The sequence below is a fragment of the Diorhabda sublineata genome, chromosome 1, assembly GCF_026230105.1.
Source record: "Diorhabda sublineata isolate icDioSubl1.1 chromosome 1, icDioSubl1.1, whole genome shotgun sequence".
Classification (NCBI taxonomy): domain Eukaryota; kingdom Metazoa; phylum Arthropoda; class Insecta; order Coleoptera; family Chrysomelidae; genus Diorhabda; species Diorhabda sublineata.
The window spans coordinates 842,341-858,711 of record NC_079474.1 but is presented as its reverse complement, the minus strand read 5'-3'; the positions used below and the strand labels follow the sequence as shown (position 1 = coordinate 858,711).

Here is a 16,371-nt window from a genome sequence, read left to right as displayed (position 1 = left end):
CGATCCGTCTCCGCAGTCACGCCCCGCAAAAATCAAGACATACAACATAAACAGAGGCGTTACACCAAATTTTTTCAAATTCGAAATAATAATAACGAAAAAAACATTATTCGCAGTTGAATGCTGCATCAAAATTTTCTCGTAGAGTCAAATTACGTCACCATTATAATATTTGACGTTTGACATTTGACAGAAGCGTTCGTGAAAGTCAATTTCGACGGTGCGAGTTCTCGCACGTCAATTCAAACAAAAACGTTTTCGAATACAATCGAAACGTCGAATTGATCGATTATACGGCGTACAGTTATTTTTTGGTACTTCGTATTGTCGTAAATCAAAAATTAATCAACACTTGAAGTTGATGCGTTCAAATTACGCGTTTTACCTCAAAAGTTTAATGATTTTTTTTGAAAAATGTTTTCCGTTAACCTCGCTAAAACTGGAGAACGGCTGGACCGATTTGGTCTTGAATTATTTACGTAAAAGTTTAAAAAGTTAATAAATATAAAAATGTTCGGAATTGAATAGAAAAAAATCTGTTTTTCCTCGATGTTTTATCACAAATTAAATTTCTGAACGCAATTGTATAATTTGACATTTAACTAATACGTCGACCCATCCTTTGACATTTGACAGAAGCGTTCGTGAAAGTCAATTTCGACGGTGCGAGTTCTCGCACGTCAATTCAAACAAAAACGTTTTCGAATACAATCGAAACGTCGAATTGATCGATTATACGGCGTACAGTTATTTTTTGGTACTTCGTATTGTCGTAAATCAAAAATTAATCAACACTTGAAGTTGATGCGTTCAAATTACGCGTTTTACCTCAAAAGTTTAATGATTTTTTTTGAAAAATGTTTTCCGTTAACCTCGCTAAAACTGGAGAACGGCTGGACCGATTTGGTCTTGAATTATTTACGTAAAAGTTTAAAAAGTTAATAAATATAAAAATGTTCGGAATTGAATAGAAAAAAATCTGTTTTTCCTCGATGTTTTATCACAAATTAAATTTCTGAACGCAATTGTATAATTTGACATTTAACTAATACGTCGACCCATCCTTTGACATTTGACAGAAGCGTTCGTGAAAGTCAATTTCGACGGTGCGAGTTCTCGCACGTCAATTCAAACAAAAACGTTTTCGAATACAATCGAAACGTCGAATTGATCGATTATACGGCGTACAGTTATTTTTTGGTACTTCGTATTGTCGTAAATCAAAAATTAATCAACACTTGAAGTTGATGCGTTCAAATTACGCGTTTTACCTCAAAAGTTTAATGATTTTTTTTGAAAAATGTTTTCCGTTAATCTCGCTAAAACTGGAGAACGGCTGGACCGATTTGGTCTTGAATTATTTACGTAAAAGTTTAAAAAGTTAATAAATATAAAAATGTTCGGAATTGAATAGAAAAAAATCTGTTTTTCCTCGATGTTTTATCACAAATTAAATTTCTGAACGCAATTGTATAATTTGACATTTAACTAATACGTCGACCCATCCTTTGACATTTGACAGAAGCGTTCGTGAAAGTCAATTTCGACGGTGCGAGTTCTCGCACGTCAATTCAAACAAAAACGTTTTCGAATACAATCGAAACGTCGAATTGATCGATTATACGGCGTACAGTTATTTTTTGGTACTTCGTATTGTCGTAAATCAAAAATTAATCAACACTTGAAGTTGATGCGTTCAAATTACGCGTTTTACCTCAAAAGTTTAATGATTTTTTTTGAAAAATGTTTTCCGTTAACCTCGCTAAAACTGGAGAACGGCTGGACCGATTTGGTCTTGAATTATTTACGTAAAAGTTTAAAAAGTTAATAAATATAAAAATGTTCGGAATTGAATAGAAAAAAATCTGTTTTTCCTCGATGTTTTATCACAAATTAAATTTCTGAAAGGAATTATATAATTTGACATTTAACTAATACGTCGACCCATCCTCTACGTCTTTTTTTATTAAGTTATATTCACTTTTTATTTGTTGGTTATTTGTCAAAGTGACATTTTATCGATAAGTGTCCGGTAGGTGCGTCTGGCGTTTGCGATAACAATAAATAAATCGCAAGGCCGATCGTCTTGGAGTTTTCCTCGTTTCGCGCGTCGGAAAACTTTAAATTGATAAAAACAGCGTAACAAAAATTGATAGAAAATAGAAATAGTCTTCATTTTCACATACAAGTTTCGAATCGAACGTCTGTTTAATTTACACTAAAGGGAATGAACCCGAAATCCTTGAATTTGATCCTAGTCGAGTGAACTTTGTCATAGAATTTGAATAATTGAATTTTCAAAGCCGAAACATTTCCAATTTCGATAGAACCGCCTCCTCTCCCAAAACTTGTAAATAAATAGAAGCTCGAATGATTTATGCAGTTATGAGACAGCTGTGTTTGTAGCAAACAAAAACGAATGTATTTCGAATAGTAAAATTCTAAACTAAATGAATCGTAAAACTTGTATAAATCGCCTTATTTTTGATGGGTTTTCCTTTTTACGAACACATTGTCGTACGGATCATCAACATTTGTCGTAGAAAACCTTTTAAGATCGTAAAAACTTTATTTTACCAAATTCGACAAGTTTTTTTTATTATTCTAATTCAAAAATACCACACGCCGCCCCCCTCTTCCCTATATCTTTCGAAAAAAGTTTAAGCACGTTCTTTTGCGCCACCCCTCGTATAATACAAATTAATATAATGGGTGTCCCAACACGAGTTAAAACTATCTGTATATATTACAAAATACTTATAGTAGAATCATGAAAATTTCTACGATTGGGTTTTCGGATACGATCTTTTTAACTAAAATATTTTCAAAGATGGCCGACTTCCGGTTATACCGGAAATCGAACGTAACTTTGTTATTTTAAATAAAACACCCTGTATATTGATACATTTTTCAAATCTACGTAAAATTTTAATATACTTTTATATAAAAACTTTTTTCGAAAAATGCATATTTTTTGAGTTATTAATTTTTTTGTAAAAAATTTTACCCTTATAAATTATTTTTTTACGACTACACCCTTCAAGATATGAAAATAGTTTCTGTTCGGTTGCGTTTAGCAAGGTCGGGCGTATTCGAATCTATGTTGAAAATTTTTCCATTGTATACAGGGTGTGTATAAAAAGTGTTCAAAGTTTAACTTCATAAATATGAATTTTCAAATAGAACCACCTAGTTTTTTATATATTAATACATTCGGGGGTAGGAAAGTATACAAGAATTTGCCTTATTTTTTACCCCTAAATGTATTAAAATAGAAAAAACCGGGTGGTTCTATTTAAAAAAATAAAAAATTTGATATATACGAAGTTAAATTTTGAACACTTTTTATACACACCATGTATAATTTGAAAAATTTTTCAACATACATTCAAATACATCTGATTTTGCTTAAAACAACTGAATAAAAACAATTTCCATATCTTCAAGGATATCTTCGTAAAAAAACAATTTCTAAGAGTAAAATTTTTTACAAAAAAATTAATATCTCAAAAAATATACATTTTTCGAAAAAAGTTTTCAGACAAAAGTGTACTATAATTTTACGTAGATTTCAAAAATTTATTAATATACAGGATGTTCCATATAAAAAAACAAAGATACAGTCGACTTCCGGTATAACCGGAAGTCGGCCATCTTTGAAAATATTTTAGTTAAAAAGATCGTATCCGAAAACTCACACGTAGAAATTATCATGATTCTACTACAACTATTTTGCCATATATACAGATAGTTTTAACTCGTCGTGGGACATCCTATATTTTAGTCCAGTGAACAATGGTAAAAATATTCAGAATTCCATCAAGACGCAAAGAAAACATCAAAATTTACTTTATACCAATTTTTGTAAAAGGTGAAACCTACCCATGTTGTCAAAATAAATATTAAAGCATTTACAATTTTGAAAAAACATATTTTCGTTATAACTTCCGTCATTTCGAGACCCAATACTCCAGTGAAACTATGAAAACGACGTATAAAACTAAACAGCATTTGAAAATCTGCGAAAGAAGAATTTTTAAAGGAAAATAGGCATGGAATTTACACACTTTTCAATGAGTCACCAATTCTAGATTATTTAGAACGAATGGACGAAGAAAAACTCTTGAAACTAGATGCGTGGAAGAGAGATAGACCAATAAAACGATGTAGGGAAACCCTAAGAGAGAAAAACATCCAGAACTAGAAAGAAAAATCTGATTGAAAGAACCAGACAGAAATTACTAGGCTATGGACCTAAATTATTTACATACGACCCTGTATATACGTAAAATTGAGTTAGTTTCAAAAAAATAATGAACATCCCTTGGTTGGGATGGAATTTACCCCAATAGTAAAATTTCAAGCGTTTCGATTTAAATCTGTTGTTCACTGGATTATTTGGTTTACCGTCAAAAAAAATCTTTTAAAATACGCGAGCAGTCAAACTGCAAAAAAACTTTGTCTCTCGAAGGAGTCGTTTCAGTATTCGTCGATTCTTTATAGAAAAAGAAATATCTAGATTATCAACTTAATCTTTCAGACTTTCGTATCGATTGTTTTTTTTTTTTTTCTATTATCGAGTACTAGAATAAGCGAAACCTTGTGCATTGTTAAATTGTACATGTTTGTAGAAAGTAACTTCAAAGAAACCTGAAATCGATTTTTTTATGAAATATGAAAAAGAAACTACGAGACGTAAAATTATTAACTATAGAATTTCTACAACGGATGATTGTGTATTAATTATTAGTTTTCATAAATTAATGTGGTTTAATTATTGTAAATACCACGATAGTGTCTGAGAAGAGCCTCCGGTTCAAATGATTACCCTATTATGACACAAACGCCAGTCTTGAATGAAATCAGACTCTCCTTGCAACGGTAATTGAATGAAAATTAATTTTCTTTGCGTCTATTTTATTTTCCCTCATTCTGCATCTCTCGAGTCGTTAGGAGACTTTTAGATACGCCAGGAGCCAGGATGCGTCAAAGACTTTATAAAATGAGCTTTCGGCATGGTATTCTAAATTTATTCTAACTCGTTTTATTTTCTCGCTTTTATCACCCACTCGCTACGGTTTTGTACAAGGAATTTTTATTTCAACATTATTTTCCTATATTTCAACAGTACAAATAACCATTCACCACGTATACGAAATCAATACAACACCATCACAATTTCATTCAATTAACACTTTTAATATCTCTAAACTTTGATTCAGACAGACAAAATTAAAAATTAAACTTAAAAAAATACATTGCATAAATCAAACTTAAATAACTTCATGTAAAATGTTTATCATATATATAAGAAGAAATCTGACAAGCATTTAACCTCATAAAGCACGTAAAAATCCCGTAAATATACTAACCTTAAATTCAAATAAATAAATAAATAAAAACATACCGTTACAAGTAAAATAAGACACACACTTTTAAATCTCGTTCACTTTAACTTTTTCATTGTTTATTTTATGATTTTTTTTGTTGCACAAATCCAAGAACAGTTAGACGTTTTTTTGTTCCCATGTATAACGAACATCGGAGCATCGTATGTAGCTGTCAAAAGTTTTGAGGAACGCGTTTAATAAAAAATTATTAGTTTGTGTAATTTTACAGTGAGAGTGTATAAAATTTATTAATTATTTAATAAAGGTGTGTACGATTGTGTATCGTTTATTTTAAAAACTAGTGAATAAACAAAATAATGTGGATTATTATCTAACGCATTGGTATCAAGGTTAGCAACAGATTTTTTTTTACACTTGTAGGTTATTTACAAATAAACACTATTATTTATGATATTGTTATAAATAATTGAATTTTACACCTTAAATATTCTACAATATTATAGAAATACCGTAGAGAAAACTTTCCTGTTACGTTATTAAATTATAAATTGAGAAATTGTGCAATGCATTGGATGATAAATTTCCCGCCTAAATGTCGAAATGTCGAACGAGGCGTAGACAACAAGCTATTGTATAAAATTCAATTGAAATTCTCACTAACAGGAAATACTGAAGTGAGGTAAATTAATAACGAGTAGATTTTCATGGAAAATTTAGTCAAAGGAAAATTCTCGGTTTGATATTTTGCATCTTTGCTAGGTATTATTGAAATCGACTTTTGTTGTTATGTCTCTTATGCAAACTCTGCGAAAAAAAATAGTACTAACTGTTTTTGCTTTCTATTATATTGAAACCCCCTGAATTAAAATTCAAAACATCGATGAAAACTTGACGCTATAAATCAATTATTTAATATAATATTAAGTTGGATGGATTGAATCGGAAGTTATAATGAAATAGTCAAACATACGAGAAAATTTACAAACGGCAGTGTATAGTGCGATAGGGGAAATGGTAAAATTAATTTTCCGGGATGATTTTCCGTTCACGTTTCACTCCGCGTAAATTGTTTGTGAATACATAGACCGCGAGAGAAGATATTCTCCCCTTTACACGAATAAACTCCAAAATTAACGTTCTGTAAAGAAAGTATTAAGATAAAGGTGTATAATCAAGTTGTGTGATGTTTAAACGCTCCATTATATACCTTATAGAAATAGAACGAATTAAATTCCCTCTTTTGTGACCGAGTTCCATTACCATCTAGATAACTTAATAAACTATGATTTCCTTCACCATTTGGACGGAGATATACGGGGTACACAGCAGTTGTAACCTCTTGGTGTACTTGGAAATCGTTATTATTTTTCAATAAGAATTCGAGAAAATGGCCGCCGTGTCTAACGTCCGGAACGAAGGAACCTCCCATGATTTAATGTATTTAATGTTGACGAGATCGATTTCCGAGAACTGAAAATAGAAAAAAAAACGTATTTTAGTTTTTAAAATAATATTCTCGTCGAATAATATCCTTTTTTATGTCGAAAAAAAGTTTTTTATTATATTATAAAGGAAGTGCCATTTTGAATTACGCTTAAAGACTAAAACGGTGTAAATTACGTTTCTAAAGTTTATAAAGGAAACTTCCACAGAGCTAAATTGTTGGATTAAAAGGTGCTTCGTTCATTGATTGTCGAAATGCTACTTGGAAATGTCAATAAGAATTTTGGAAACTCTACAAAAACTTTTCTTTTTAATCATTCTTCAGAAATTGTTCCGAAACTGAATTCTGTTATAATTATTAAAGACAGTTTTGATGTTACTTTGTAGTCGGCTTATCAAATAAATACAGGGTGTCCATAAAATACGCAAACAAATAGAATTAAAAAATATTTATGAAATTATAGGTATAAACTTTTTTCTATATTGTGGATGGATTATTTTAAAAATGTATTACGAGGTGATTCGATATAGTACAGAGTGGACGTAAAAATATAAACAAGCCAAAATGATTTAGTAGGACAAACTAGTTTTATCTATGCTAAACTAGTTTGTTTTGAGGTAACCAAAAATTCAGTTTTATGGTTTATAGTACAGGGTGGACATAAAAATATAAATAAGCCAAAATGATTTAGGACAAACTAGTTTTATCTAGGCTAAACTAGTTTGTTTTGAAGTAACCAAAAATTCAGTTTTATGGTTTATAGTACAGGGTGGACATAAAAATATAAACAAGCCAAAATGATTTAGGACAATCTAGTTTTATCTAGGATAAACTAGTTTGTTTTGAAGTAACCAAAAATTCAGTTTTATGGTTTATAGTACAGGGTGGACATAAAAATATAAACAAGCCAAAATGATTTAGGACAATCTAGTTTTATCTAGGCTAAACTAGTTTGTTTTGAGGTAACCAAAAATTCAGTTTTATGGTTTATAGTACAGGGTGGACATAAAAATATAAATAAGCCAAAATGATTTAGGACAAACTAGTTTTATCTAGGCTAAACTAGTTTGTTTTGAAGTAACCAAAAATTCAGTTTTATGGTTTATAGTACAGGGTGGACATAAAAATATAAACAAGCCAAAATGATTTAGGACAATCTAGTTTTATCTAGGATAAACTAGTTTGTTTTGAAGTAACCAAAAATTCAGTTTTATGGTTTATAGTACAGGGTAGACATAAAAATATAAACAAGTCAAAATGAATTAAGACAAACTAGTTTTATCTAGGCTAAACTAGTTTGTTTTGAAGTAACCAAAAATTCAGTTTTATGGTTTATAGTACAGGGTGGACATAAAAATATAAACAAGCCAAAATGATTTAGGACGAACTAGTTTTATCTAGGCTAAACTAGTTTGTTTTGAAGTAACCAAAAATTCAGTTTTATGGTTTATAGTACAGGGTGGACATAAAAATATAAACAAGCCAAAATGATTTAGGACAATCTAGTTTTATCTAGGATAAACTAGTTTGTTTTGAAGTAACCAAAAATTCAGTTTTATGGTTTATAGTACAGGGTGGACATAAAAATATAAACAAGCCAAAATGATTTAGGACAATCTAGTTTTATCTAGGCTAAACTAGTTTGTTTTGAGGTAACCAAAAATTCAGTTTTATGGTTTATAGTACAGGGTAGACATAAAAATATAAACAAGCCAAAATGATTTAGGACAATCTAGTTTTATCTAGGATAAACTAGTTTGTTTTGAAGTAACCAAAAATTCAGTTTTATGGTTTATAGTACAGGGTGGACTTAAAAATATAAACAAGCCAAAATGATTTAGGACGAACTAGTTTTATCTAGGCTAAACTAGTTTGTTTTGAAGTAACCAAAAATTCAGTTTTATGGTTTATAGTACAGGGTGGACTTAAAAATATAAACAAGCCAAAATGATTTAGGACGAACTAGTTTTATCTAAGCTAAACTAGTTTGTTTTGAAGTAACCAAAAATTCAGTTTTATGGTTTATAGTACAGGGTGGACTTAAAAATATAAACAAGCCAAAATGATTTAGGACGAACTAGTTTTATCTAAGCTAAACTAGTTTGTTTTGAAGTAACCAAAAATTCAGTTTTATGGTTTATAGTACAGGGTGGACTTAAAAATATAAACAAGCCAAAATGATTTAGGACGAACTAGTTTTATCTAAGCTAAACTAGTTTGTTTTGAAGTAACCAAAAATTCAGTTTTATGGTTTATAGTACAGGGTGGACTTAAAAATATAAACAAGTCAAAATTATTTAGGACAAACTAGTTTTAACCAGGCTAAACTAGTTTGTTTTGAAGTAGGGCTTGTCCGGTAACCGACATTTAGTTCTATGGTTTATAGTACAGGGTAGACATAAAAATATAAACAAGCCAAAATGATTTAGGACGAACTAGTTTTATCTAGGCTAAACTAGTTTGTTTTGAAGTAACCAAAAATTCAGTTTTATGGTTTATAGTACAGGGTGGACTTAAAAATATAAACAAGCCAAAATGATTTAGGACGAACTAGTTTTATCTAGGCTAAACTAGTTTGTTTTGAAGTAGGGCTTGTCCGGTAACCGACATTTAGTTCTATGGTTTATAGTACAGGGTAGACATAAAAATATAAACAAGCCAAAATGATTTAGGACGAACTAGTTTTATCTAGGCTAAACTAGTTTGTTTTGAAGTAACCAAAAATTCAGTTTTATGGTTTATAATACAGGGTGGACTTAAAAATATAAACAAGTCAAAATTATTTAGGACAAACTAGTTTTATCCAGGCTAAACTAGTTTGTTTTGAAGTAACCAAAAATTCAGTTTTATGGTTTATAGTACGGGGTGGACAAAAAAACAAAAACTTTTTCACAAATTTTCGTTTGTTAATTTACACGAAATAAAAAACGAGTAGATTTTGATACGAAATTTCTTTTTTAATTGTTCATTTTTAATAATTTGATTATATAAAAAAGTAAATTTACACTTTTCTAATATTGTATCTCAATTGACTTTATTGAAATTCAATTTCCACATCACGCGACGCCTTCAGGGTCACCGATTATTTTCACTAGTTAAAATTTATCATATATTTCAGAGGATATTTATTTTTTTTATGCCTAACGATGTATACCGATCGGTTTTCTTTTACATTTTCAATAATACGGAAAAAATTATTGAATATAAACGTGTAATTGGCCATTTTCTTTTACACTCCATTTAGTCAGTATACAAAAGACACGTGTTGCCTGATATACATCCGTAGATAATTTGAATAACGCTCATTTTAACTGGAAAAAATCATCTGGATATAATATGGCCTCTTCGCGTCACAGGCTAAGGTTTCGCTACTAAAAAAAAAAACCGAAAATCCAAAATAAACATAACCTCACTTATGGTAGTTGGTCGATATAATCGATAATTGGTCTAAAAACGATGTATTTTATTTATTTATTTTTGTAACGCGTCAATTGCTTGCTTACGTCACCAGCGCCGATCGATTTTCGTTCGACAAGCTACAGAATCATCAACACCACGTTGTACTGTTGTAAATAACGTATTTAAAACTTGAATATTACGATAGAAGGTTAGCTTGGAAAAAACTTTGTTTTATTTTTATCAAAAAAATCGAAGTTTTGTAGTCAAAATCAATCGGCGTATTTAGAACGAATCTCGAAATTGGAAATCGATTATTCGAACGACTCCAGATTAGTCTCTTCTTACGAAATACAGACAATCGATGTTAAATGAAACGGACCGAATAATCTCGAATTGAATTCGAGGATTTGAAGATTTAGCGTGGATGTTACGTCGAAGTTTCTATAGTCAGTTTGGCGAAATCAGTTCGTGGAAGATTAAATACATTTTTTTCTTTATTTCAAATTCACATATTTACGACAGACACAGATATATATGTCAAATATTTATTTTTTGCTTGTTATGAAAATACTCGAAGAGAGATTCGACTGAAATACGAATATTCATATTCGGGTAAAACGTACAGAAAATTAAATTGGACGTTTTTTTTTATTATTTCGACAGAATTGTATCGAAAGCAGGTCAAATTGAAAAAAATTATAATTTACTAAAAAAAAAAATGTGAGACATTTTTATTACAAATAAATAAATCGATAGAAAACTGTTGATATATTAAGACTGAGTGATGGATTAGTTGCTAATATATACGAGGAACAAATAAAACACAAAAATTTCGGTAAAAAAAATTATTTAACAACAAAAATCAGTCTGGGAACATAAAATAATCCGAGGGGGTTAAATCTGCCGACTAAAAACTTTCTCATATCCAATTTATGCGTGTCTGTGAGGTCGCGAACTTTCAATCGACGATTCAGTGTTTGTAGGTCGTACGGTCTCGTCGAAACTATGCTGCACGATATTTTACTTGTTGTTATCGAAGGAATAGTCATGCGACTAGAATTAACCAGCGAAGTTGATGGTTTTCGACAAATCAACGACGAATGCCGTTGTCTGAAAGTAATTTTTTCGTTTTGATTTACGAGTTATTACAAAGAAATGTGATCGTAAATTGTCTATAAGCGATTGAATCGAGTTTCATCGTTTAAAATAACACGAAAATGCGATGGAAACGTTTTTTCAACTCCAAATTTTCGGGCTTCTACGATACTGGTATTCGTAGGTCGTACGGTCTCGTCGAAACTATTCCACACAATATTTTACTTGTTGTTATCGAAGGAATAGTCTTATCAAAAGTAGAATCTAGTTCGGTTTTCATTTTGGTTGAGCTAAAGTCTTTATTTACAATGAAAACGTTCGCTATTGATGGCCAAACAAATACTAAACGACGTGGGGTTTTCAAATTTGAAACATTCGTCGTATAGAACAACCGCCATCTCTAGATCAGACCGGGTACTTCTGGTATCATGTGTGTTTCGTATAAATGATTATTCTTCATCAGGTACCACGGACGTTTTCTGCGACCAGATCCACGTTTTTCCTTCGATTTTTTCATTCTATTATTTCGCATTTGGAAAACCTCGAATTTGTTTATGGTATCCACTTTTAATATCCATCCACGTTTCCGAATAAATGATATTCGGTGACGTTAATATTCGATATCGGAATACGGAGTTTGTTTTTTTTTTTTTTGATATTTAGTACGTGGAGATGTCGAAAAATAACAGGTACGTGGATACTGTTATCAGATATTAATAATCACGTCGCCTGGAAAAACGAGCGAGCACAGGACGTGAAAAAAGGACGAAGGTGAATCGAAATCGTTGACTTATCATTCGAGATAGTTTCTAAATGAAAAATGGCGATATACAGAAGGGTTTATAGATTGATGAAAAGGTTTGAAGAGTGAAACATCGGAAAAACACGTTTCGAAAGATGTAAAAAATGATTGACGAGGATTTGGGATCAAATCATGATCACCAACATCATCACTGATCTTTTTAGTTGTTGTATAGCTTCGTCTTCTTCTTTTTCGCGTTTTCTAATGACATCTATCTCGTTATTTCCTTTAGTGGTTTTATTTTTGTTATTCTTTGAACTTGTACTTGTGTACCGAACCAGTTTTTTCTTTTCAATACATGTTATAACAGTTTTTAGACACTCTCTCTCTAATCTCGATGTCTCGAACGCCTTTTTCGTTGCGTCCATTTCTATTTTCCTTTTCGTTTGTTACGTCTCCGATTCATTTATCGATGTTTCTTTTTGATTTGCAAACTACACCTCCACAACTTTTGTTACCTCCTCTATTAAGGAAAATTTACGACCTTTTAAACTCATTTTTTGAATTGAGGAAATAGATGATAGTCGAACGGAACCAAATCCGGTGAATAAGGAGGTTGTTGTAGTGATTCAAACCCTAAATCGCGAATTTTTCGCATGGCGACATGAGTTAATGCCCAGTCGTATTAGAGAATTCGAGATGCTTCAAAAGTTGGTCGGGACAACCTTTATATCTAGATACGACGAAATAAAAAATATTTTTAATGATTGCGTTCGAATATTTGATCTATATGAAACAAATTTTCAATTATAACCGGTTTTTATTGTCCTTTCTGAAACTGAGAGTCGCGTATCGAATATTTTTCTCAAAAGATTTTTTTTTCTTTCAACTGCGATAAGTGGTTACGTCTGGGAATTGATTATGATTAAATTAAGTCTACAAATTGGAGCGTTGTTGTCGATCCAAGACATTTATTGCTGAATTGTAATAAACAAAAGGGGGAGGTTTCGTAATGGATCGTGTTTTCCACACACAAAACGAATAGTTACGCTAAAAAAAAACGCACGTGATTATCTCGTACGAAATTGCCAAGTTTTTCACCATTTCGTAAGAATAATTCCACCTAATAATTTTTATAAGTTTTTTCGTGTCTATCGTTAATTTTTTTTCAACAATTATTAAACGCTTCGTATTTAGAAATAAGAATTGAGTAGTCTCTTGGACTAATATCCCGAAAAATGTTGTTTTCTTTTAGTAAATTTTGAAATTTACAGTTGGTAATAATGAGTAGATTGGTACTACTACTTTGGCGTATTTTCATAACCAATTGTTAGGTTAGTTAACTAATAGATCGTGTAACTGACATACAGATGGCGCTATCGTAATTTCGCTCAAGAATCAAAACGATTATCATCTGAATGGACATCGAAACCAAAACAGTCAGCCGGGAAAGTATTTTGGAATATTGTTTATCGACTATCTCTAAAAGGTAAAATATAGAGTTGTTTGAATGATAAAATCAAGGGAAAAAACCCTGTATGTTGAAGACTGTTTCACAAAGACAATAATCGATTCAACAAATCGATGATTAAATTGAATTAATTGCTTTCCCATCCAACGTATAGTCCAGATCTTGCCCCCCAGTTTGAAGGGAATTATATTGATGAATAAAATCGATTTTTTGGTAAAAAAAAACGTTTTTTTCTTAGTTACCAACACGATTTATCGACGCTTATTTTTGTACAATATAAGTTCAATTATCTCGGAAAGATATTTAAAAGAATAAAAGAGATAATAATAGGCCAGATCATTGATAGACTGATAAATTAAAGTGAATGTAAATTATTCGTGATATTTAACGCAATAAAATATTGTAGAATTATTTAACATATAATTATTTTAATATAGGTGTGTACGCGTACAAATAAAATTATTTAATTATACGTATTTATAATCGAATATATACGAGGATGTATTGATATCTAGACCTGGCCTAGACCAGTTCCAAGCATAAATACAAATATTGCGTTACCAATAAATTAATAGAAGTGTAAGTGTAAAGTTTGAAGTCAAAAAAGTGAACCGGAGTTTGGTGGATTGGACCGCAAGCTTCAAAATAAGTAAATGGAATGTTTGGATGTTGACCAAAAGCGTGTTCGATTTAAAAACGATGTTGATTTATTAAATAGAATTGTTACTATCGATGAGGTACATTTCCACGATCCAAAAACGATGAAATGATCAACATTCTCTGGTTCTTCAAGACCCAAGAAGTTTCGCGTCCAAAAATCATCTAGAAAAGTTCTTGTTACAGTTTTTTTGGGATTACCATGAAGTAATCGTGATTTATTAGTTGGATAAGGGTAGAATAATAACTGGAGATTACTATTCGACATTACCACGAAAAAAAATTAGAGAGAAAACACGCGGAAAGCTATCTAAAGGTGTTGCCATGCGAAAAATTCCTAATTTAGGGTTTGAATCACTACAACAACCTCCTTATTCACCGGATTTGGTTCCGTTCGACTATCATCTATTTCCTCAATTCAAAAAATGAGTTTAAAAGGTCGTAAATTTTCCTTAATAGAGGAGGTAACAAAAGTTGTGGAGGTGTAGTTTGCAAATCAAAAAGAAACATCGATAAATGAATCGGAGACGTAACAAACGAAAAGGAAAATAGAAATGGACGCAACGAAAAAGGCGTTCGAGACATCGAGATTAGAGAGAGAGTGTCTAAAAACTGTTATAACATGTATTGAAAAGAAAAAACTGGTTCGGTACACAAGTACAAGTTCAAAGAATAACAAAAATAAAACCACTAAAGGAAATAACGAGATAGATGTCATTAGAAAACGCGAAAAAGAAGAAGACGAAGCTATACAACAACTAAAAAGATCAGTGATGATGTTGGTGATCATGATTTGATCCCAAATCCTCGTCAATCATTTTTTACATCTTTCGAAACGTGTTTTTCCGATGTTTCACTCTTCAAACCTTTTCATCAATCTATAAACCCTTCTGTATATCGCCATTTTTCATTTAGAAACTATCTCGAATGATAAGTCAACGATTTCGATTCACCTTCGTCCTTTTTTCACGTCCTGTGCTCGCTCGTTTTTCCAGGCGACGTGATTATTAATATCTGATAACAGTATCCACGTACCTGTTATTTTTCGACATCTCCACGTACTAAATATCAAAAAAAAAAAAAACAAACTCCGTATTCCGATATCGAATATTAACGTCACCGAATATCATTTATTCGGAAACGTGGATGGATATTAAAAGTGGATACCATAAACAAATTCGAGGTTTTCCAAATGCGAAATAATAGAATGAAAAAATCGAAGGAAAAACGTGGATCTGGTCGCAGAAAACGTCCGTGGTACCTGATGAAGAATAATCATTTATACGAAACACACATGATACCAGAAGTACCCGGTCTGATCTAGAGATGGCGGTTGTTCTATACGACGAATGTTTCAAATTTGAAAACCCCACGTCGTTTAGTATTTGTTTGGCCATCAATAGCGAACGTTTTCATTGTAAATAAAGACTTTAGCTCAACCAAAATGAAAACCGAACTAGATTCTACTTTTGATAAGACTATTCCTTCGATAACAACAAGTAAAATATTGTGTGGAATAGTTTCGACGAGACCGTACGACCTACGAATACCAGTATCGTAGAAGCCCGAAAATTTGGAGTTGAAAAAACGTTTCCATCGCATTTTCGTGTTATTTTAAACGATGAAACTCGATTCAATCGCTTATAGACAATTTACGATCACATTTCTTTGTAATAACTCGTAAATCAAAACGAAAAAATTACTTTCAGACAACGGCATTCGTCGTTGATTTGTCGAAAACCATCAACTTCGCTGGTTAATTCTAGTCGCATGACTATTCCTTCGATAACAACAAGTAAAATATCGTGCAGCATAGTTTCGACGAGACCGTACGACCTACGAATACCCGTATTGTAGAGGTATGGAAATTTGGAATTGAAAAAACGTTTCCATCGAATCAACTTCGCTGGTTAATTCTAGTCGCATACTTAATCTTTCATTTTCGTTAAGAAACGTCATACATAAATTCATTTATTTTTCAGCGGCTGTTGCCGGTACTGACAACAAATCCGAAAGATAAACGACGTTTTTCAAAATTCAATTCCAGATTTTAATTTCGCGTTTCCGCTAAAATTGTCGCGAGACAATTCAGATTTAAACAAAACGAAACGGATATTTTTATTAAAACGTTTCGAATCGGTAAACACCTTCCTTTTTTCGGGAAGAAAAAAATTTTTAAAACGCGGTTTTATTCGATTAGTTAACCTTGAAT

General features: G+C 31.4%; 1 protein-coding gene across 3 annotated transcripts in view; it reads right to left on the bottom strand.

The window, feature by feature from the left end:
- Nucleotides 1–16,371, bottom strand: part of LOC130448899 (cardioacceleratory peptide receptor-like) — a 46,374-nt gene that overhangs the window by 19,463 nt on the left and 10,540 nt on the right. For 2 of the 3 annotated variants that reach the window (XM_056786489.1, XM_056786497.1), the window contains exon 2: nt 6,559–6,821. In XM_056786489.1, coding sequence (XP_056642467.1) covers nt 6,559–6,780 — 222 coding nt within the window. In that variant the 5' untranslated portion in view covers nt 6,781–6,821. Of the gene's footprint in view, nt 1–5,407; nt 5,521–6,558; nt 6,822–16,371 lie in introns of those variants that run through there. The other variant, XM_056786508.1, reaches the window with a different exon arrangement.